The following is a 24,423-nucleotide window of genomic DNA, read 5'->3' as shown; positions in this document are numbered from 1 at the left end:
AATTGCAGTAAACACACTGTGAGCTCATGGCTTGGGGAGAAAGACATTCTTTTCTTCAACCATATACTAATAAATTGGGGCATGGCAGTACTGTAGGAACTGCCTGCAGCTGGGAGGCAGCACCAGCAAAACAAATCTCATGTTCTTAACCTGGAAATGTTATTTTTCCTTTTATTTTGGTTTTTATTGCTCTTATTACTTTTCTCCCAAGAGATTCTTAGCACAACACCCTGGATTAAAGCCTTTGACCTGAAGTCTGGAGGATCCCAGTAAATATTCTTACCATATTTATCTCCATCTTCTCCTTTGGCACTGATCCTCCTGCCGAGCACTTGGATGTGCTTTCCACTTGTCCTGCTGTAGAGCTGATAGAGCCGAAGCTGCTTCCTGCTCACATCGTCCCTCGCTCGCGTCTGATTCTCCACGTGTATCCGAAAATCCACATTCTCCTCAGCAGCAAACATCTGAGATGGGTGGGGAGTGGGGAGAGAGAGCAGAACAGACCATGAACACAACAAGGCTCTGGGGCAGAGGGACTGCAGACTTGCCTGCCAAGGGCACTGGCACTGAGGGACTCAGATTTGGCTGCCTTTCACTTGGCAGCAGTGTCAGACACTTGTGTGTAATTCCACCCAGAGCTGGGTCTCCACAAAACTGGGCCATTACAATCAAACTGGGGGTTTATGAATAAAAACTTCTGCTTACCCCTGCTTTGATTAAATCCCAGTCAGCCACGCTGACCATAAATTAGGCTACCCACTGCATATGCACAGCCTCTACCAGGTTACACAGGCACGAACTGGAGAGTGGGGCCAGCCAAACCCTTCTCAGAGATCTGGTGCATCACCTCCAGCAGCTGCACTGAGTCTCTGGGTTAGCTGCAGGAAAAAGTCAAGGGAAAAAACTCTTTGTGTTGCCCTTAGCTGTTTTGACTTGAATTTCACACTGGCATAAAACCCACTACAATAGAAGTGACACTTGTTCACTCTTCAGCTTAACTGTTTGACCAGCTCTGCTCTGCAGTAAAGCCACCTCGTGATCACCAGCCATGGATGTGTTTCTGTCCACCTCAAAAGGGTCACAGGAGGAGTGGTGAGAGTCAAACCAGCTTTTCCACCAGTGGCTGTGATCAGCAGGGGTCTGACAGCCTCAGCCACCCCATCTGTTTCTTCTGGCCAAGGGAGTAAATTAACCTTAATTCACTACAGCTTAAACTATTACCATAAACTTTTCATTTTGTTTCCTATTTTAAGTATTCCCAAGAAATATCAAAACAGGAGTCCCACTTTTCCTTCCCAAGAGTCATCCTGACTTGCCCAAGGTCAGAGGATCCAACAACACCACTGTTCTCAAGATACCTTCCCAAAGGGGAGACTGGGCAGCATGCACCCAAAAAGCTCTTCACACCCAAACAACAGGAAAGCCCAAAAATTGCTCCACGAACTCCATCTATGATCTCTGGGGCATTTGCACCACAACGTCCACACCATCCCCTCCAAACTCACAGATGGGCAACATTTTGTCCCTTTACAGGACAGCAAATGACACGAAACATGGCCTGCAAGCAAAAGTGTTCTGATGTATCAGTGTGGGGAGGGAACTGGCAATGAAAATGAAAAAGGTCAATAAATCCTTGTTCAGATCCACTCCAGACTAAAACACATCAAGAAAGTGGCCACAACACACCAAAGAGCCTCACTTCAGTCTCCTGCAAATCATCTCACACCTGTAAATACAGTGAAGCCTGAAAGTCAAAACCTCAATAGAACTTTGCAGCATTTCCAGTTATCCTGGGGACACCCAGGCCTGCAGCAGGAAGAAAACCTCACTGAGGCAGGCAGTGCCGTGGAGCACCAGACCAGAAATCACCCTGAGCCAAAGCCCAGGCTCAGCACAGTGGCAGCAGCAATGAGGTTCCCAGTGATGCTGCGGGATTGCCTTCGGTGTGCTTACTAAAATCTGGGATTCTGGTGTTTGACATTTTGAGGAGAAAGTGATTTATCTCTGATTTGGCTGTCAGAAGCCCATAGGGAGCTGAAGGCACAGGCAGAGGCTGGGCAAGGGAGGCTCAGGGCAATGCTGAGACATTTGCAGAGATGTCAGAGGTGACAGACAGGGGTCACAATATTTCCCACTCTCAGAAAACAGGGTGGCCAGAAGCTGTGACCCAGAGCTGGGGAGGGGGAGGAGGAGCAGCCCCTAGCCCGAGGGCATGGCAGGGTGCCACATCAGGACGCTGACAGAGCTCTGGCCAGCAGAGAGCAGGGCTCTGCTTGCCCTGCCCTCCCCGGGCACCACAGCTACACCTGAGTGAAACACACAGGACTTGACTTTTCACAGAAATCATATTAATTTATCTTTTTCCTTACTATATCTTTTCTTGCTTTCTTTTCAAATCCCATTTTTGCAAAGGATGCTAAACTACCAAACCCACAGAGGTTCCAGCCGTGCTGACAGTCTGCCTTGTGTCCACAAAGCAAGGCTATTTGCAGCTAAAATTCTGGCTCCATTATTTTAAGATTTAAAACAGATTTTAAATCAAGATGACGTCGTTACATTGCTTTCACCACATGTTAATGAATTTCACATTTTTCTAGGAAAAAAAACAAAACAGGTGGGATTTGAAGTGGGGGGAAGGGCAGGTTGCTTTGCTTTCTTGGAAACTCCCAACAGAAAATGCAATCTGTTTTCCAAAACATGTTTTAATTCTCTTCTAATTGTGTCTGGAGCATTCACACTGCAGAGGCCCCAGCCCATAGCTGCAGTGCCTCGGTGGGCCCAGGAGCACCCACACAGCATCCTGCACAGTGCTCAGCTCCAACATGTCACCAACACACCTGTGCACCACTGTCACCACTGTCCTAAGATCAGCTAATTAAGCGCCCCTTCCCTTTGCAAGAAGGGCCCCAGCAGCACAGGGGGTGACATCTCCTCTTTCCCTGTCCAAGGAGCTGGCTGGCCTCACCCTTAGCCAAGACCTGAAGTAGCTGATGCAGGAACCAGCAGGTGATGCTGACCCCAAAATACAGTCAGTCTAGCCTGTATCACTCCACCACTTCCCTAGAAGTGCCCAGTTGTGACCCAGGGCAGAAATCCTGGAAGAGGAACAGGCTACAGGCTCCCCTTGCAACTGAGCTGTCTCCTGGCCAGAAGCCGTGGTAAGAGCAGCAGTGAAACCACCCAGATTTAGCCACCTGCTTAAAGATAAGCTCACACTTAACCACCCCGTGGAAACAGGATGCTCTGCTGGAGGGTGGCCAAAAGGAATTAACCGTGCCAGCCTGGGCTGCATCTGGCCTGCAGCAGAGAATATCAATACCCAAAAAAAAAAAAATTCATGCAGTGTTGATTTTATGAGATTTTACCTGTTTGATCATTGCTAAAATTCACTCTCACAGGACCTCTTCCCTACAGGGTACACTCCCTCAAGCAGCAAACCTCTCTGAGATAAGGAAGTCCATGTATATATACCAAAAGAGAGACTCTTCTATAAATCTCATAAAAATTAGTAACATATGTCTCCTTTGGCAACTGATCACCAACACTCAGTCAGGGAGGTCACCTGAAACCAAGTACACTCACCCTCAAATACACCTGAATGCAGAAATGTCTTTAACTCCCTTAAACTGAAGGGCTGAAGGTCACTCCTGTTCACCAGAGCAAGTTTTCCTTTTTGTTTTCACTATGGAAATGCTGTTACTGCACATAACATACCATACACAAAATGAGGCCCTTTTTTGCCTTTCAGTCTGATCATCCACACCTCGGTGTAGGCAGCAAAACAGACTCTGGGTCCAGAGCTCCACACAACAGGTCCCTCAAGGGAAGGGCTGCTTGCACCTTGTAGCTCCTGAGCAGCAGTGTGGGACACAGGAGACAGGACTCCTGCAGGGATCTGGGGCTGTATTATGGTCTGTCTGGCATCTGTCCAACTGGTATGGGCTGCTATCTGTGCATGTCGATTTCAGCATCTCAAGACAGTGGTTTTGTGTAACTCCATCTCATTCTTTGGCAACAATCTATAACCTGCAAAATCCCAGTTGTTAAATCAGAACATTGAATTTCATTTAATTTTCACTCTTCCTCTCTTTTCCTTTTCCATCAGTTCCTTATGCATTTATTATTCATTTGTCACTACACCTTTCAGCGATAATACCCAGCTACAAATACAGTTGGCTATCCAGAGTTTATACAAGCATTTATTTTAAAAACAACCATCACCTCAAGCCCCAGAAGCAACAGGAATGCCTCACTCATGAAAGGAAGCTGCTCTCCCTTGTCTGTTGTCCTTGCCCAGCCGTTCAAGGTGGAGCATTCAGTCCTACCTCCTTTCCCAACAGCCAAAGGAACCAGAAACTACATCTGTCTTCCAGCGAGTCCACAACGGGAGATTTTCATGTCCTTTTTTGCCAAATGATTCTCAAATAAGAGTGGATTTCATTTTAAATGGCTTTACAATGATCCTTCAGCTTAAATAATGACTCCCCTCCTTGTTAAATCCCAGATGGAGGGTGAGGGAAAGACCATTTTGCTGATGCAGCCTAAGGTTTCACTGTGCATTAATCCAAGAAAAGCTCAGGAGCGGCAAAAGCCTCCAACAGCAGCACTGTGATGTCAGCCCTGCACAGGCTCGTGCCCCATCTCTGCACTCACAGATGCCTCCTGTGAATGGAGCAATCCCAGCCCTGCCAAGGTGAATGAAACCCTGGCCGTGCCAAGCCACGCTTGCAGGATTTGGCTTTCCACCCAACCAACCTCCACGCACTTCGGATTTTTCTATTTCGAGCTTTCCAGTAAGGGGGGATGTTAATCTGTTATTGTTCATGTCATAAAGCGTTACAGCATGAGATGTCCAAGGCCCACAGCATACCCAAGTTAGCTGGGAGCTGGACTTGAGAATTTCCTGGTGTTTTGCTATTTATGCTACAGAGCACTCAATAGAGAGCTCTGTATGTCATTCAACCATATGTCATTCCCCTAGCTGAACCAGGAATACAAAATCCCTCTAGCTAAGGGCCATACCGATTGCAAAAGATAAACAAATCAGGCTATTCAAAGTCCTCTCAAACCCCATCTGAGAAGCAGGAAATACCTATTACCTTTCAGCCATCAAATCAACCTAATATTAATGATTTTCTCCATGACCTTCTAAACACATGAAAGTTAACTCAATAAGGTCAACAAGAGGATATCCAAGACAGATCTCTCTCAAGCCCTCAAAGGCAAGTCACCACTTTGCTTCCATGACTTTGCCAGAATTCCTGTATACAAATCACAGCAGGATTTGCTAGCTCCCCATGACAGCCACCCTCAGCACACAGCGAAACACAATGCACTCCTTTTCCCTCCATTTAACTGCAAAGTCAATCCAGCACCAGGATGTTGTTACTGTTGTGTCATAGAGCCTCCCCAGCCAGACGGGAGTGGATGAGCAGTGCTTGGGCATGGTCCCTTCTGTGGGTTCAGGAGCACATTTGGGAAAGCAGCTCCACGCTCAGATATGCAGAGAAGGTACTTTGCAGTGAAGCTCTGTACATCCAGTGGGAGAGAGGCCAAGGTACAACAGTGCCAGAAGTCCACAAATGGAGCTAAGCCTTTCCAAATAACAGAACTTAGAGCTTTGCTTTGCTGTTTGTTTCTTCCCAATACCCATGCAAAAATATTTTTTGTCTTGAAAAATAAATATCCAAAAATTTAAGCTGCACTCAAACTGTGGGAGATGTCACCATGGATGGTGACTGGGCACCCTTTGGGATGGTCTCTGAGAAAGGGCATGGAGCGCTGTGAAAGTGGCTGTTCAAAGTGATCAGATATGAGATTCCACAAAAATCTCTACCAATGGCATTTACAAAGTATTTCACTTGAAATGCTTTTTGGTATTTCTTTTTGGTGAGAAAGCTGGAAAAGGAGAAGGAAATGGGGTGATGCGGGGCTCAAGCCTGCCCGTCCCTTTGGATTTCAGAAATGTTAAGTAAGACCCAAGGAGAACACATTTCCAGGGCTTAGAAAAAGGGGACACAGCTCCATGAGGTGACACATACTTGGATCCAAAAGCTGTTCTGCAAGTGAAGCCTCCTTTCCTCCGGAGAGCTGCCTTGTGCATTCAGAAAGGCAGATTGAATCTCCTCGGACAGTGCCAGACCTCTGCTCCCTCTGAAACACACAACCTCTGAGAAAAGCAGCCATCACTCAGCCACACTTCCAGCCGCTCCCAGACCCCGCCAGCTGTCCAAGCCATGCACCACTGCAAAAGCAACGCGTCTGTCGGCCTTGGAATGGCAGGCACAGTGTTACTGCGCCTGGTATGAAAGCAGGAGGGAGGCCGGAGGGAGTGCCAAACAACTGGAACCTGAGAGTTTGAGGAAATGAATATTTTATGGCCCATCAATCAGTATTTGACCATTTTCTAGAGAAAGATGATGCCACCTTCAAGAAAACTAGGTTTCTCCTTTTGATGGTGGAATGAGCCTTAGCCAGAACTGTGAAAATGCACCATATGTGATACGGTGAGATTCTAAACTTGTTGCACCCTGGGAAATAGTTAATCCTGTGGAAGAGCAGGGTTTCAGCCTTGAAAGCAGCCCAGCTGGAGGCAGGACGGCGCTGCTCACAGCACAGCCCATCACCAGAGTGCTGCCGAGGTGCTGAAATGCAGCTCCCGGAGGGGCTCCAACACCCCCAGCCTCTCATCTCCCCTGCACCTGTCTGTTCTCACGGGCTCACTGCCAGCAGCTCCCAGGTCACATTACTGACAATGTCACCACGAGCAGCAGCAGCTCAGCTGCCTGCACTAGGCAGCCCCCGTGCCCCTGAACTGTGCCCTGGTGCTGCAGCACCAAAGGGGCCAAGACTGAGCCCCCTCCCAGCCCCCAAAGGCAGCTCTTTCCCAGTGGGACCAGTTCCTGCTACCTGTGCTGACCAAAGCAAACCAACCCCATGCACCTCAGCTGAGGGAGATCTGTGGGAGGCCACAGCTTGCCATGGGCTCTTGACAGTTAGAGTCTCCAGAAATACAGATTAGACCTTAACTCTTTTTCTTATTTTTCCCCAATTGGGATATATCTTGATGATAATGATGGTGATGATTATCAGTTAACAGCTGGTATTATTTTACCATGCTATCCAGTAGGCAAGGAGCAAGCAGGACTTTTTCTTTCTTCCTTTCTTTGTCTTTTTAAATGCTTGTTATATCTCTGCTATATACTTCCTCTCCATGCAGAAATATCCCTTCAAAGCTTGATATTATTGAGCAGCTTTCAACCATGCCCAGCAGAGCCATGTATTCTCTGCATTTGTCTGGCCTTTGTTTCTAGGAATGAAATACCAATGGCTGAACAGTGTGACTTCGTTTCACTCCTTCATTCCAATACTTGTTCTATTTCTATCCCACTGGGTCAAACTCACCTATTGTGAGACCTCACCGATTTCAATTACATCAGGGATTAATTTGTTCCATTGCGTTGAAGCTGTTAATACAGTCCTGGCTGGCTCTAGATTAGAAAAGGCACGGTGAGACCTCCCTCACAGGCAGTGTGTTTAACAGCAGTCTTGATCTTCAGTTTTGTTCGGCGGTGGGGTGGGTTTTTTCTTCCCTTTGTGCCCCTTTGCCCCTCTTTTCACAATCTTCCCCTTCCTTTCTAAATTGCCCTTATCAGAACTGGGTGGTCCTTCTGACTTCCCCTGCGCCTGGCCAAGTGCTGCCTCCCCGAGCCGCTGCCCAGGGCTTGCGAGGGAGGTCAGGGCTGGAAGGTCTGACCTGACACCACACAGGTGTGACCACGCCAGCTTTGGCACCTCATCTCTGCATGGGGTGCACTCTCTGCTCCAGAGGAACTTTCTGTCCCCTACGCTCTGTTGACCAGTGGCAATGTCCTTCACCCTTCACATGGACCCCACGTTCCTGAGAGGCTCTGTGCTGCTGCCACCACTCCTCACTGATCACACCAGGACACACAGATTTCTCAGAAGTCGTTTCATGTCCCTGTCCCTCCTCACAGCATTGGTGTTGCCGCAAAGAAACCTGCAACAGGCTTTGCAGAACAGCCCCAACCAACCCCTGTGAAACCACAGACTGGGGAGCTCGGCACGCTACAAGTGCCTCCACTACCTTAACAAAAAAACCTTATTTTCTTGATGGAGAAAGAACTCCTGCTGAAATAACCTGCCCTGGTATGCAGGAATTAAACCCTTGCCCAGCACAGGTGGCTCTGCACAGGTGAGCACAGGGCTGAAGGGCTGCCTGCCCCCACCAAGGGCACTGCTGGCCAAGCACACAGGCTGTGCCCAGCACCCTCTGCTGCTCACCCAGGGCTGGAGGAGCCTGGGTGGCCACTGCAGTGGAGACCAGGGCACAGCTCCCAGCAGGGTGTTCCTGGGACAAAAGCTGCAGCACCCCATAAAAATACCAGCAATCTGTTCACCTCTTCAATTGGACCTGAGTCCAATTACTGAGAAACCTGCCAGGTTCAAAGCACCCCTGACCTTTTCTCCCCTTTCCCCAGGGGAGATGCTCCTGCTGCAAACCCGTTTGGCCACAGCAGCAGCGCAGAGCAGAAACCCCGAGCCCACTACCCTGAAACTGGTCAGGCATTTCCTAAACCCTGGAAAAAGGCAGAGTTATTCACCACAAGGACTTAAAATGTCAGTTTGAAGCATGGGCCTGCCAGGTTCAAGGCGACACCTCTGCTCTTCTGCTTGATACCTGCTCAGTAAAGACCTCCACAAAAAGAGGAGCAAAGGCACAAGATACAGAAAAGCAGAGGGATACTCAGGAAAACGCTGCCATCAGAAGAAGATGGAAGATCGTCAAAGACCATCCTCCCCATAAGAGAAGAAACATTTGCAGGGGCAGCACCTCAGCAGTGATCCAGTGCTTATCCTCGGAGCTCCTTTCATCTGGTCCCCTGACATCCTCCAAGGAACACAGATCCCTGCTCCCACTGCAGAAAAGCAACTCCCTCTAGGGTAAAACACGGCAACTACCGAGCAGTGCACACCAGGTCAGGGCAGAACTCACAAAATACCTTTTTTGCACTGCATTTGCAAAGAAAACAGAGACTTGGCCAACAGCTGCCCCCACAGCAGTTCCCAAGTACTGACCTCAGGTGAGAGGTGGCTTCTCTAAAAGCTGATTCAACAGAGATGCCTGGGGACCTGACTGAATTATCCCAGCATCACTTTCCTCTATCAAGGGTCCTCTCTGGAAATCTTTTGCTAAGCTCCCGTCAGTTCCACTCCTGCTCATTCTGACAAGGTAACACCCAGTGACCCTCTGTGGGAATGGTGCCAAGGGGAAAGGACCTCCTCAGGAGTCCCTGCCATTCACACCAGCACTGTACCTGCTAACAAAAGGACTGAGCAGTAGTTTGGCATCCTGATTTCCCTCTGTGACAGAGTCCCCTTCCTGAGGAACCACAAGATGAGTCATAGAATGGCCTGGGTTGGAAGGGACCTTAAAGATCACCTGGTTCCAACACTGCCACGGGCAGGGACACCTTCCACCATACTGGGTTGCTCCAAGCCCCTATGTCCTACCTGGCCTTGGACACTTCCAGGGATCCAGGGGCAGCCACAGCTGCTCTGGGCACCCTGTGCCAGGGCCTGCCCACCTCACAGGGAAACACTTTTCCTAATATCCCATCTAACCCTGCCCTCTGGCAGTGTGAAGCCATTCCCATGTCCTGGCACTACATCACCTTGTAAATTGTCTCTCCATCTTTTTTGTCAGCTCCTTCACTGCTTCACCACTGCCTGCTCCTGCCTGAGGACTGATCAATTCTGCTTGCACGAGTCATCCTCAATGCCAGCCCCAGTCTGCTGTCCCAGGCCAAAGGGCTCCACAAGCATTTTTGCTCCAAGTTATGAACTCTGCTCCAGGTTCTGTCCATGGAGTGCCCACAAAACCCATCAGCATTAACAGGGAGAAATAAAAAAATATCCTGGCTGGGTTGGTCTGTAAAGGCTCTTCCTCCAGCACAACCAGGATCACTCCATAGCTGCCAGCTGTCATAGAGCTTTTCCTTCCCTGAAAGCCCTTTGAAACACATTCTCAAGCCCTCTTATCTCTCCTGTTTATACCACACTCCCTCTATCATTGAGAAATCTCCAAATAATTCATAAGCCCACAAGCTCCTGCACTAAGAGGGCCATAATGACATTTATAAAACCCATCACCTCCGTTCCCAGGGCTGGGGCTGGGGCTGGACCAGGCGGCCCCAGAAGCAGCTCCTGGGCTCTCCCCAGCCACACGTTCTGAGCAGAAGGCAGCTCTGCTCTGCACCAGCCCAGCCACAGGTTTGTTTCCCAAGCACCCAGAGAGGATCCCAGCCGGTGTCCTGCTCTCCCCATCCGACCCCAACACAAGCATACAAAAGAGGGTTTTCTTTGCACAAAATCAAACCAAGGGAGAAGAATGATTTTGGCTACTTTCCTCAAGGAAAAAGGTTGCCCATCTAATAATCCCTAAATGAGCAGCGGGTTGTTGGGCTTTCATGTTTGCCTTCGAGCCTCCCCTTGCCGTGCCAGGTCGCTGGTTTTCTTTTCCACGGAATTGCAAAACCCCTGAATAACAAGATTTGTGCATGGAAGTGCTGACACAACCCTTAACTACAGCATCCTGAACATGATACCAGAATAAGGACGCTCCCTGTGTGGCCCAGCCTATGGATAAATAAAGCATTTCAGCAGCCAGCACCGACAGATCATAAACCTCCACGAGCATAAATACCAACAACAACCCAAAAAGATTAGAGGGCTTACGGGTGAGGCATGCTGGGATGATTTAGAGTTGGGGTGGAAGGGTCATTATTGCTGAATAGGTGGGGGTGAGTGGGCCACAGAAATCAATAAACCATTCTGCTCCCAGGGAAGGAAGGGGCCACGCTAATTGTGCAAACACACATTTTCCATTCGAGACCGGAGCTCTCCGCCTCACCCGGCGCGGAGGGATGCAGGGAACCCACTCCACTTGCTGAGGGACAAGGACCTCAGTCCGTGACATGTCCCAGCAGCTGTCACCCAGGGCACAGCTCCTTGCTGAGCCCCTTGCTGGGCACACCCTGCTGCTGGAGGCAGCTTCAAATGCACGCAGATGCAGGCAACATTCAGCTCCACTAATTCCTTTTTCTAGGCAGTTAATATACAGCTGGCACAGGCATCTCGCTTGCTTTCAGCATCACCATCAAGTCAGAGCTTTTCCAGTGCCCAGTTCTAGCACTGAACAATCACCCAACACGTCCTGCCAGCACCAGTTACCCTCAAGCACCAAAGACAACTCTGGGACCCATTTCATCCTGATCAAATAATCCCATTTGGAAGTTTCCACACTGGCATCAGAGATGGAGGTGGCCACAGAATGAGCCACAACAGCTCTCTGGATCCTCCAGCGAGGACAGACCCAGAGCTTTGCAGATGGGTTTCTAGGCACAGAGCTGCTGAGGCACAGAGCTCAAAGGCAGTGAGCAATTCCCAGTTCCTCCTTGGGTCCTCCCCATTCCTAATTTTTCTACTTTTTTTCCCCCACTTTCTAGAAAACACAGTAATGACAAAAAGACACTCACTTTGGAGAGTGAAGCCCATTTATAAACAGAATAAATCTACACCATACAAATACACAGCTGTCTGTACCCAAGGGGCCAAGGGTAACCAAAGCCCATTTTGGGGACTCACCAAGGAGGGAACCAGCAGCCAGTGGCAATGCCTGGTATTCCCATGAAGAAGCCTGAGCTCACAAGCACATACAGGTGCAAATGAGCCAGTCTCCTCCTCTCTGCCTTTCCAAAGGTATTTAAAGAAAACACTCTCTAGATCAGTTAATAAAATAGCTTGAAGTTTGCCCAGCTCACGTCAAGCTTACAGCTTTTGCAGTTAACGGATTTCAACTTGATTTGGGATTTTAAGAGTTTTTAAAACAAGAAATTTCGCCTTCCCTCCAGAAATAAATTCAGTAGCTTCACTGCAAAAATATTCCCTGGAATGGACAATTCTACTACTTATGTACTAAAGACAGCCTGGAAAAAAAAATCAGATTACTACTCAGCCTTATCAAAAATATGGAATAAACCATGTGTTGACTTTAATCCAAACCATACTGTCAATCTGCCTTCAGGATCCCATGTAACAAACATGAGCCTAGGGCCAGAAAAGAAAAGCAGAGGTTGTTTTCTAATAGAAGATTTGTTCTGATCTGTATTAGCCACACTTCTGCCTGGAAATATTTACACTGCAAACACCAGGCAAATAGGATTTCTTATCTTTCAGCTTTGTTGAGTTAGGGAAAAGTCTCATTTGGTATTAACTAATTTAGATTGCAAGTTTCCCATTTTCAGGGAACAATTCTCAACAATTTTGGAAAATAAATCTGTTTTTGAAATATTTTAAATAAAGGAAAATATAAAGTGGTGTTAAAATCACTGAGATTTGGGCTGCTGTATCCCTGCACAGCTTGAGGGTACCAGGGAGAGCCCCACACATTTTGCTCCATCCATCACCAGTCACCAGCAGTGGGAAAATCCTGTTGGGGAAAAAATTCAGGCCAGACATGGGCAGACACAGACATGAGACCTTGTGGCATGAGGCTGGGGATCCCCCAAGAGCCCTTTCCTTGAGCCACCAGCATCCACAGCTGCAGCACTGGGGTGATGTAAGCCCTGTGCCTTGTCCACACACCCCCAGGTCCCTGCCTGGTCTGGGGATGCCCTCAGGTGCCACCCCCAGGGCCACTACCCATCACAGGGCAGCTCTGCCAGCTCAGCCTTGCTGACCTCAGATCAGACTTTGCACAAATTTCCTTTAGAAGTGAAACCCCACAACTGAACCTGACGGTGCTCAGTGTCCTGGTTCACACGGTGATGGTGCACACTGGGGAAATCAGGCTCCCAGAAACGAAAGCTGAGCAAATCAATTCAATTTTCTTGTTTGCTACATTTAAATAGCAATTAAATTCCTATTATCTACTCTTTCAACACAAACAGCACAAAGCAAGCCCTCTGCCTTGCTGGCAGGAATTTTTTTACAAGGACAAGGGGGAATGGGTTTAAAGTAAAAGAACAGAGATATACATAAGATGTTAGGAAGGTGGTCAGGCACAGATTGCCTAGAGAATCACAGAATATTCTGAATTGGAAGGTACTCATTAGGATCATCCAGTCCAATCCCTGGCCCTGCACAGACACCCCAACCCTCCCACCCTGTGCATTCCAGGGAGTGCTGTCCAAACACTCCTGGTAGCCTTGGGGATGCTTCATTCCTGGCAGTGCCCCAGGCCAGGTTGGACACTGGGGCTTGGAGCAGCCTGGGACAGTGGAAGGTGTTCCTGCCCACAGCAGGGCATGGAAAGAGGTGGGCTTTAAGGTCTCTCCCAACTCAAACCATCCTGGTTCTGTGATGAGCAGGGCAGACTCTCCATGCTGGCCAGAGCTGCCCTCACTCCTCCCTTCCAGCCTGAGATGTTCCAGCTTTGAGAACCCCAAGGTAAACAGGCTGGCACGGCCCAGCTCCCAGCACGGAGTTCCGGGTGGAATTGCAGGGGAAGCTGGCAGCACTGCCTGCTGCCCGGGACAAAGGTGCCAGGTGCCTGCAGCACCAGCGCTGTCCCTGCAGCACCGGCGCTGTCCCTGCAGCAGAGCTGCTGCTGCCCCATCGATTGCGGGGGCTGCTCGCTGCTGCGATCGCAGCTGGCCGGGACTCTCCCAATCACCGCAAGGTCGCGACCACGGGGTCAGAAACCTGCACTACATACATCATAATTTATTGTACAGCTAATCAATACTGCACTGCCCTGTACAGTCCTACAGTGCAGCCTCACATTTAGGGACTGAGGCTGCTCATGTGGGGTCGTAACCTTCCAGTCTGGGAGAGTAAGGGGGCCAAAAGCAGCTTCACGGCAGAGCTGGAGAACATGGCTGGAAACGGAGCATGTACTCCACTCACTGTTCGTTCCTACAACGCAGTCAAATTCCACCTGTGGTTTGAATTCAGCTTGGGAAAGCAAATACAATTATCTGATCGGGACTGTACCCGACACTCCAGCGGGAGAAGCGACGCAGCTGCACTGTGAGATCACCCAGGGTGTGACAGGAAGGAAGTGACCCCAGTCCCTGTGGTCACAGCACTGCCAGCTTTCCAGACCACCCTTCTCCTCAAATGGATCAAAAGCATCAGAGAAGCAGCAAAATGCCCTTCCATCAATAATGTCCTTCACCCACTTTCTAATTTATATTCCCAGGGTTTCCCATCCCAGCAGCCATACCTACAGACACCCAGCACACACACTACACACAAACATTGACTAGGCTCGCCACTGCTCCCTGCATTTTTCTGTTAATTCTGGATTTTTGTGCAAGAGCAGCTCAGGATATTCCAAAAGATACAAAAATTTTTTCAACAAGCTGTTCTTCAAAATGATGCCAAAGATAGTATTCTAGGAGGAAAAAAGGGATTTTAAATACATTGCAGGAGAAAAAGGAACTGGGAGGACTAAAGAGTGCTGGGAATACCTTGTAGGAAGAGCAATCCATTATTAATTGCTGCATCCTGACATTTGTATCCACACAATATGCACTTCTCTGGGACCTTCACCAAGATTTACCATCCATCCGTTTGGATTTTAAAAGATGAGCAGAGGAATCACGGGGCACACCGGGCCCCTCTCCACCCTGCTTCCCTTCAGTGCCAGCTCCTCATTGTTCCCAGATCCAGCCCCTTAGCCTGCCCACCACGGTGCCTCTGGGTCTGCCTGGGGCAAGTGCCAGCATCCCCAGCCTGCCCCGCTTCCATCTCCACATGGGTGAGCCCACGGGCTGGACTCTGCCCCATCTCCTGTCCATCACCAGCCACACAACAATGAGCAGGATGTGCTGGCCATTCCCCACTGCCCACTTCTTATCACAGAATCATTTAGGCTGGAAAAATCCTCTAAGATCACCAATCCACCTGTTAACCCAGCACTGCCAGGCCCATGGTTAAACCAGGTGCCCGAGTGGCACATCCACACATCTTCTGAACACTTCCAGGGATGGTGGCTCCATCAAGCCACCATCATTGGTGGCATTCTTCCAGTGCTTAACAACACTTTGGTTGAAGAAAGTTTTTCCTAATATCCCATCTAAACCTTCCCTGGCACAACTTGACGCCTTTTACCCCAGTGCCACAGCCTCGATCTTCCCCTGTCCTCCCACAGCCTCCAAAGCAACGGTGACCTCCAGCAGCATCAGCAGCAAACTCAGCAGCACCAGCCCAGCTCCAGCCCCACAGCCAGAGAGCACCAGCCCAGGCAAGGAGCCACGTGCAGATCATCAGAGCTGTTCTGCACCCTGAGCTCCAGAGGTTAAAGGGGTTCTGGCTCTCCCTGCTGCAGCAGAACCAAGGCAGTAACTCCATGAACAGGCACAGTGAGCAGGGTGTGAGAGAGCCTGGCAAAGGGGGGATGTGCTGTCACTGTGTGGATAACACTGCCGTGTGGTTCAGCCTGAAATGCAGCTGTTTGCGTGGACAGAGCAGGCAGGGGCTGAGGCAGCACTGCCCAGGGAAGCAGCCCCACATGGAAGCACCACAGACCACAGCCCAGCCCCTGGAGGGGGAAGATTGGCATGTCGGCTCCCACCCGCCGCAGCCCCTGGGGCTGTGAGGAGGTAGCACAAAGGGAAACACACAGACCATGACAGGCTAAGCCTCCTCCTTCCTCTCTGTTCCCCTTTCTTTCTCTTCATGCTATGGCGAGGCTGCTGAATGGCAATAGCAAAATACTTTTGCAGAGCCAGACAGTCTTTTATATTTTGGGGTTTTTTTCTTACTTTCCTTCCAGCTGCTTTGCCGGATGCCTAATCCTCCATGGACATCTGGAGAGGTATGAGGACACAGAGGCAACATGCTAGGTAGGCAGTACATTGCACAGCTCTGCATAATTTCTGCTTGTACCTGCTGTTATGGCACAGCAGGTGACCCAAATACAAAAGCCCAGGGAAGGAAAGAAAAACAATAATGTCTGGACCTTCCAGGCCACAAGTACCCAGGTGGAAGCCCCCTGGTCTCAGCATCAGAGCACAGGAAGGCCAAGTCCTGCAGCAGAGCATCTCACAGGCAGGAGGGCATTTAGGTGCTTCCCTGGGCCCAGGGCTTCCAGCTCCCCCAGCACAACCCACCCCAGGCTTCCCAGGGCCAGAGCAGCTCGCAGACCCCAGGCAGGAACCCTGGCAGGAGGTGTCCCCATCCCTGTCCAGGCACCAACAGCAGCCATTCCTCTTTCCCCTTTTTCAATCACATTCCATGAACACATTTTTTTACCTGCGCTTATCACAATAAAGTATCTAAATCTGTGGAAAAACAAAGCAAAAGCAGCTCTGCAAGGGGAAAGAGGAGAGAGCAAAACAGAGTCCTAAGGAAAGGAAGAGATACATAAAAATACTCCCAAGGATCTGGGAAGTAGCTTTATATATCCAAAATAATGATTTTTGTTCCCAGATGAGTCTCTCTCTTGAGCTCAGCCTCCCACAGCAGAGAGCGATAGCACTGAGCTGGTCAGCCGGGCCACTGGGTATCAGCTTACAGCAAAATCAAGCATTCAGTATGGCTGACTGAGCCCTCAGTGCTGCTCATCCTCCCTGAGCCTCCTGCAACCCTCAGCAGTCACTCCCACCACCAGCTGCATCCCACATGCCAGCCACACGCTCAGGCAGTGCCACCCTTTGCCTGTTCCGCTCTTTTCTCTCCCACCTCGGTGTGCTACAGCCAAGCTACTCTACAAGAAAAACTAATTCTGAGTTTGAGCAGGAATTCCTCCTGTGAATCCCACTCCACTCCAAAGGCAGCACTGCTCCAAACCCAGCACTTCTCAGAATCCCACACTGCTCTGAACCCCGCACTGAACCTCAGACCACTTCAAATCCTGCACTACTCCAAACCCTGTGCCCCCCGCCTTCACCCACTCTGGTACTTGTCAGGTGCAATAAGGAAAGCAAAACCAAAATATAATACAACCATCACACTGCATCCAATTAAAATCTGAACCTCATGGTGTCCTTCTAGTCACTCTTCTCAACAACGCCCATGTCCATCTCTGTTCCTCTGAAACACCTCACACATCTCTGGAGCTTTGGAAAAGCAAACTGCACTCACACAGGGATGCAGAGCAAAGCCCCCAAGGAGCTCTGCTCTGCTGCCCATTGCCACAGCACACCCAGAAAACAACAACAGGACGCTGCCTCTGCAGGCTGCAGGCCAGCAGAGCCACACCATCAGGAACTGCATCCACCACAGGGAGTCCAGCACAGCACAGAGCCAGAGCCAGGGACCATCCCATCAACTCCAGCCCATGATGGGGCCATGCACTTCCACATCACTGAGCTCCTCTGCTCATTAACTCAGGCTTTGCTCACGCAGTTTCTCTGGTCTTCTCACTGCCTAGTAATCAAGGCAGGTGCAATCCAAAAAATCAACAGAGAGCCACCCAGCCTTTCACATTTGCCACATTCTGTCCTTCTCAGCATGATTTCTCCACCCTTGTGGAGCAAGAGGCAGGTACTGGCACAGGAATGCTGTGCCGAGGATGTGGTGTTCCCAATCCAGGCTGAGCAGAGAGGGCAGGCACAGGATCACCCAGTCTGGGGGGCTCTGGGCCCCAATGAGTCTTGGCACACAGGGCTTGATCACAAGGCGGGAGCAGCCCACGGAGACACCACCTACCCCATCCCACAGGCTTCTGGAGCAATGTGGGGATGCCCAAAGCTCCATCCCTGGCAGCACACCTCAAGACAGCCCTGGTGCCACCTCAAGACAGACACTGTGCCACCCAGAGAGGACAAAGGCAGGTGAGTGACCATCTGCAGGGAGGGGAGACATGAGAATAACCTTGCTGGTGATGTGCAGTCCAGCACCCTGCCTTTGGGGCTGTCACCGGGAGGGCAAGGACAGGGCAGGCAGGGAGCTGTGGCTCTACCACTGCTGCACACCTGCAGAAAGAGTGGCCAGCCAAGGCAAGGTGGGTGGGTTGCGACCAGGACCTCCTTTGGCTTCTCCACAGTGAATCCCCAGAGCCATTTGGTGGCACTCGCCACCCGTCCCGCTTGTCCCAGGGAGGACGGCTATGGAGCAGCAGGCAGGGAGAGGGGAGGGAGCTGCTCAGCAAGCTCACGCCTCTGACATGTGCTGCATGTGGCTTCGCCAGACCACAGGATCTGGCTCACTGAATGTGTGGAAGCAACACTTCTCCGTGTCTCACTTTACAAAAGTCCCAAACAATAACTGTCTGTCGCTGCACAGGAGCTTAGGAGAAACATAAGTTGCTATTGGCATGGCACACAGCAGCCTTCCTCTTACACAACACCAGCAGATGTGAAAATAGCCCAGTGCTGCCTGGTGCATTCCTCTGACCTCCTGTTTGCTTCTGGATCAGATTCCAAAGCTGGATCTTAACCTACAAGAGCCATAAAAGCAAAGGATTTGGCCCTATCAGGGACCTCTTCATAATCGAAGACAGATGCACTCCGTGTAGGAGAACATGGCGAGGTTTATCAGGCAGGGAGGAGGCTGAGGCAGGACCACCCTCTGCTCTGCAGCACAGCCAGGCCAGCCCGTGCCAGCATTGCCCCGTGCTCTGCCTGGCCAGGCACTCATGGCGGCCCAGGTACAGAAGAGCTGGAAGCTCTTGCAAACCAGGACAGCACTCAGAACCTCAGATCCTACTGCTCAGCTTACACTGAAGCTGCCTCCAGACCCCATCTGCCCTGGCAAAAGGGGCCCTCTGAGGTCTCATGTCCCCAAAAGGAGATACTACACCCAAATTTGTTATCCTCAGGGTCACACAGCACAGCACAGGGCAATCCCCTCCAACCCTGCAAGGTGCTTCTAGGGTTTCTCACCTGCTTGTAGAGCAGAGATTGACTCCAAAGCCAAAGCAGAATCCAAAATCACTCTGGGGCACACATTAAAAAAAGCACATGGAAGAGAAATTGCTGCTGGAAGTGTGAAAAGGTAGGAGAATAAACTGAAGAATGCTAAAGACATGTGATAGAGGGAGAGTTCAGTAACCATCAGCAAAAGAGCATTCCTAAGAACAACCTGCATGAATAAATTATTGTCTCCAGAGTCTGCAAGAGTATCCAGTGTCCCTGCTTTGGAACTGCAGCAATTCCAAGCATCAGAGCAACTTCCTAAGAGGCAAGAGAAGAAAACAAGACAGGGGCATTGCTGTTTTAGGGGAAGGTGAATGACCTCTCCTCCAGGCAGCCCTGTGAGGTCCAGGGCTGCTCCCAGGGCTGTGCTGCCCCCAGGCTCCAGCAGTGCTCCCCTCTGCCCCACCATGTGTTAGTCCCCGTGCTTCTTGGTGGAAATGTCACATGATGACAAAGCCCTGGAGAAGTCCGACTCATCCAGGGGTCTAAATCCTGATCCTGGAAACTCCCAACCCTCCAACCTCCCTGTGGCCAGGGCTGGGGGAACACTTCCCAGTGCTGCCATAACCTGCCCACAGGAGATACTACACCTGGCCCATCACCCACTGGCGGCTGCAGGGTGGCCTTGGGGACTGTGAGAAAGCTTTTGGCCAGAGCTGAGCCCCCACCACAGAACTGCAGCAGCTCACATGTCAATGCACCACAGCCCTTGTACACGAGGATCCACCAGAACACACAGAGCGTACCCAAACCATGGTGCTTTGTCCCAGAATCCCTCCAGCCCCACACGCACTGGAGGGATTTTTACCTTTGCACACAGAGCCACAGGTACCAGGCAGCAGCAGAGTAATTCTAAGACCGGCACACAGGACGAGCCGCAGATCATGGCTTGAACGCAGGGTGAAAGGCAGCCTTAGAATATAATCCACTTGAGGAACTCTTAAATCTCCCCAATACAACACAGAGCCCTTTAAGCAAAACTAAACAACTTCCTTTAGACTAAATAAATATTAAACCTAAGTGATGCATTAATTTACTCCAGTTCACCAAAGGCTAACTCCAACCCAAACTGATCATTATTAAAGAAATCCTATAATCCCTTGCTCCCAATCAGGCTCAAAACATGTAATCCTATGAATAAATCCAGAAAGAAAGTGTAACAAAATGGGCAATAAAAACTTACAGCATTCACATCTTTTCATCTACCATTAATACTGTAAACACTCACTCGAAGGCCCTCGAGTATGACTAATCTAATGTTTTGGCTCCTCACACCAATCGCCGAAGGAGCTCAGCTCTGCGTGTGTCACCCAGCGAGCTCCGCTGCCTCTCCAGCCGCAGCCAGGACACCTCCGCAGAGCCCAGCGCAGCCATCCCACCTCACAGCCCCCAAAACGCTGCAAAATCAGCACAAAAGGTAGCAAGTATGGTTCTAATAGCACCAGAGCACAGAGCTTTCTTCTTTTTTTCCTGTTTTTTTTTTTTTTTTATTATTATTTTATTGCTTTGGAAGCCTGCAAGCTCCAACTGTATAAATGCCAATAACTTTGTTTTAAGGCTGCTGAAGTAAGAGATCAGATTTTAGCAAGTGCTTTCCAGGCAGCCAGCCAAACTTCTTCTGATTCACTAAAAGCACCGAAGGGAGGGGGAGAGGAAGGGGGCTGGAGGGCTGATTAACTTCAGTTACCGCACAAGCGCAAAAAAACCTCCCCCCGCTACAAAGGGTTCCGGCGCTGCGAGCCCTGCGCAGCCTGTGATTCCTCGGGCTGAAAAAAACCCGCACCAGAGAAACAGAGCAAACACCTTCCAGCGGCAGCTGGTAATTTACAGCTGCGGATCCTCTCCTGCTGAGGAGGCTGCTCCACCAGGGGAGGCTCTGCTGGTGTCGGGTTCGAGCTGCAGTTTTTGGAGGGGATGAGGAAAAAAAACGTGATCGGGCGTTTTTTGGATGGGTGGGAGAGCAGGGGACGGGGCTGGTTCGGGTTTTAGCTTGGCCAGAGGGATGGAGCCCCCTCCAAGGCTGTGCTCATCCAGGACCATCCCCTGCTGCCGTTGGGGATCTGGAGAGGGTGAGCAGGTGCAATCCCGGCCAAAGCACAACTCAGGGCCAAGGGTGTCACAAGTGTCCCCCAGCTCCGGCGGGAAGGCGGCCGGAGCCACCGAAGTGGCACCTGCTCTGCGCGGCCCCGCAGGTGGGTCTGCTCCAGGATGTCCAGCTAAAATCCCTGAGGCAGTGGGGCAGCTCCAACCCCACCCCGCGGGCACCTGGGCTGCAGAGCCTCGCTCAGGGTGTTCCTCCAACGGCCTCATTCCTGCCGAGACAGGATCAAAGGCTGGAGCTGACTTGGACGGCGTTCTACTGAATAATGGGGAGGGAGCACGCAGCCTCCTTCTCTTGGCTAGGAAAACTTGTGTTTTTCAAAGCATCGGGTTTTGGGAGTGAGTTACCGAAGAGGGGGAGGAAAAAAAAAGAAAAAAAAAAAAAGAAAAAAAAAAGGGGGGCGAGCAGGAGAGCGCCTGCTCTTCCAAGGCAAGTGCATCAATCAACATTGTGCAAGGAGAGTCCAACACTCCCTCTCACATCATTAGCCAGGCTAATGCACTCCAGAGGATGCTGCTACGGCAGGCTACCGGCGCACCGGCTGGCTGCACCCCTGCCCGTACCGGCGGCCGAGCACAGCGGGGCACGGGACGGGAGCTGAGCACAGGGGAAGCCCCGGTCCAGGGCAAGTGACATTCCAGCATCTGGTGCGGGGCTCGGTTTAACACAGCTATAAAAAACTAGAGGGAAACAAGTGAAAGCCCCAGCCAAACCTGCCTGGCACTCGAGGTCAGCACGCCGCCTTTGTTTCTATTTTACAACCAAAAGCGAGAGAGGACAGAAAGGACACGTACCTGTACCTGAAAGCACAGCAGCAGGAAATGTAAACATCTGGAGAGGAGAAAAAAAAAAGCAACAAAAGATCAAATCATGCGGTAGAATGATTAAAGTTGATTTTTGTTTTGTTTGGTTTTTTCTTTGTTTTTGTTTGCAATTTTTTAAATGGTTCAGAGCGATGCTCTGCTTATAAAAAGGTTCGGGTCCCCATTACCACCTGGCTGCAAGGTAAATGCAACCGGAGCCTTCAGAATGGAAGTTAAAAAAAAAAAATCTAAAAATATTTTTTTAAAATTTAAAAAAAAAATATTTAGAAATATGCCATAATCCTTACAAGCAAGTGCAGGCTGAGAGCAGTGAATACATCGCTGGGCGAGGAGGGGGGTGGCCGGCGGCTGGTCGCTAGCGGAGCGCAGTCCCCCGCCGCCGCGCTGACATGGGAGCGATCCGGCCGGCGAGCTCCGATCCGCGCCGCGCTGCTCCGCGCCGCTCCGCGCCGCCGGGAAGTTGTGGTACCGCCCGCTCTGCCTCCGCCGAGTGACTCGTCAGGCATCAGCTCTCCTCTCCCCCTGTCTCTCCTCCTCCTCCTCCTCTCCCTCTCTCCGCCTTTGGGGGGATGAAGGTGCTTATTGTCAGTAACTTCCGATCATCAGCAAGTGCCCCCCCGCGTCCCCCCGGGCCGGGCCAGCCCCGCCGGGCGGATGGAGCCTCTCGGCCGCCGCCGCGCCCCGCTCCGGGCTCCGCTCCGCACCCTGCGCCGCGCTGCGCGCTCCGGGCGGGCGGCATAGCGATGCGCGGGGCGCGGAGCGGGAGGCGGGACCCGCCCGGGCGGACCCGGGGCTGGCACCGCCTGCGCGGAGGGGGCACCGCCCGGCCGCGGGCAGCGCCGGCCGGAGAAGCGTTTTTTGCAGAGTAAGTGAGGGAGGGGGTCGGGCTGCCCCGAGCCCTATCCGGCCCGACAGAGCGGGCGGCGCCGCCGCTCGCCCGGGACGCGAGGGGCTCGGAACCCCCGGCACAGCGGCCGCTGCCCCGTTCCGCCGACACGTGTGGCCGCGGCTGCCCGGGATCCGGTGCGCCCTTACCTCAGACGGGGCAGGAGCGCGTCCCGTGCCCGTCGAGCCCCGGGTGGGCGGCAGTGGGGCCCGGCAGCCCCGGAGCGGCCCCTCGCGGGCCGGGACAGCCGCGACCGCCCGGTCCATGGGCCCGGCACCGCTCCCCGGCGGGACGCGGACGGCGGGGTCAGAGCGCCGGGCTGCCGGCGCTGCCTCCGCCGCTCCGCACGGCTCGCCTGCCCTCCAGCGGCCGCTCCGCCGCCCCGCACCGCCCGCAGCCTCGGGGAAAGCCCAGAGGCTTCCTCCGCCTCAGCTTTGGGGAGTTTTTTTGGTTTGTTTGGGGGTTTGGTTTTTTAAGAAAAAAAAAAAAAAATCACACGCTGATAGCGTGTGGTAACTCTTTCCTCTTGTCTGAAAGCTCGTTTATAGCAGACAAGATGCCGGGAACCGTTAATCTCCACACATAGCCGAACTCTCCAAAGAGCACCCAACGTCAGTTAACACCTTATTAAGTGAGACCATAATCATAGCTCAGAACTCTGAGCTTTCCAAATTCTCCACTCCAATAACGTGCATCAGCGCAGCGTGTCGGGCCCAGCTGCTCCCACCTCTGCAGGGATCCAGGTGCTCGCTCCCCTGGCACTCTCAGCCACAAATCAAGCAACATCTTTAATCCCTGGAGTTCATCACTGGGGAGCCTTCAGGTATCAAGTCACAGGGCTTTTCGGCCCATAGTTTCAGGCCCAAGAGGCACAGAAAACATTGAGTTTTAAAACAGTGATCAAAGCAAGTCCTTATAAAATTTCCAGCACTAACACATGTCTGTGATGTATCTAACAGACTTCACACTTCTGGTCTTATGGATCTGCAAGTTTAAAAAAAAAAAAAAAAAAAAAAAAAAAAAACACAAAAAACCCAAACTGCTGTCAATTGCTGATGTCACCAACATCAGAAGCACCATGCATCCCTGTCCTGGCAGTCCCATGGCACCTTGCCACAGCTGAAAGCTGTTTTCACACATGGCCAAGAACATCAGAGCCACCATCCTGAGCCCTACAAGTTGAGTTCACCGAGATGCCTACACTGGAACGATTCAGAATTTGGGGCTCACAAGATCACAGTATTTAGCTTAGATGTGAAAATTTTCCATATATCCCTAATCATCACCAGTACCTCATTTCTTGGAAGCAGTTTGGGTGGCAGAAGCCCAGCCTGTGCCACCTTATGCTAGTAGGTGCTGCTCAACCCCACAGGAAAGGTACCCACAGCACGGGGTTATGCCCACCACCAGCCCTCACCTTGCTAAGTCCAGTATCTGCTGCCCAATGCACACAGGAGTTCTGCAAAGCCAGAGGCAGTAACTCCTCCAAAACCCTCACAGTCACCTGTGGGCATGAGTTTTGACTGCTCCTCAGGCTTTTCCATCACCTGCCTCCAAGAAAAAAACTCCACAGACGGCCACTGATGGCTCTGCTCTACACCCAAGCTGCCCCAGGGCTGCTGCACCTGGCTGGAAGCAGAACAGCTCAAAAAGAAATTTGTAAAGCTGCTGCTAGCATTTATCATTTTAATTGCCCCAACAGCACGTAAAATTACAGCAGCTACA

The 24,423-nt window shown here is 51.2% G+C and overlaps 1 protein-coding gene across 3 annotated transcripts in view; it reads right to left on the bottom strand.

The window, feature by feature from the left end:
• Positions 1-22,926, bottom strand: part of FGF18 (fibroblast growth factor 18) — a 63,574-nt gene extending 40,648 nt beyond the window's left edge. Inside the window, exons 1-4 of one of the 3 annotated variants that reach the window (XM_041470284.1) lie at positions 22,848-22,926; positions 22,100-22,371; positions 21,783-21,819; positions 284-464 (exon numbers count right to left, since the gene is read on the bottom strand). In XM_041470284.1, the coding sequence (XP_041326218.1) occupies positions 284-464; positions 21,783-21,819; positions 22,100-22,131 (250 nt within the window). In that variant the 5' untranslated portion in view covers positions 22,132-22,371; positions 22,848-22,926. Of the gene's footprint in view, positions 1-283; positions 465-3,714; positions 3,835-21,782; positions 21,820-22,099; positions 22,433-22,847 lie in introns of those variants that run through there. The other 2 variants (XM_041470275.1, XM_041470294.1) reach the window with 2 other exon arrangements.
• Positions 22,927-24,423: the final 1,497 nt, after the last annotated feature.

This window comes from Pyrgilauda ruficollis, unplaced genomic scaffold, assembly GCF_017590135.1.
Source record: "Pyrgilauda ruficollis isolate IOZ18807 unplaced genomic scaffold, ASM1759013v1 scaffold105, whole genome shotgun sequence".
NCBI classification, from domain to species: Eukaryota; Metazoa; Chordata; class Aves; order Passeriformes; family Passeridae; genus Pyrgilauda; species Pyrgilauda ruficollis.
This window is presented reverse-complemented; position numbering and strand designations above follow the sequence as displayed.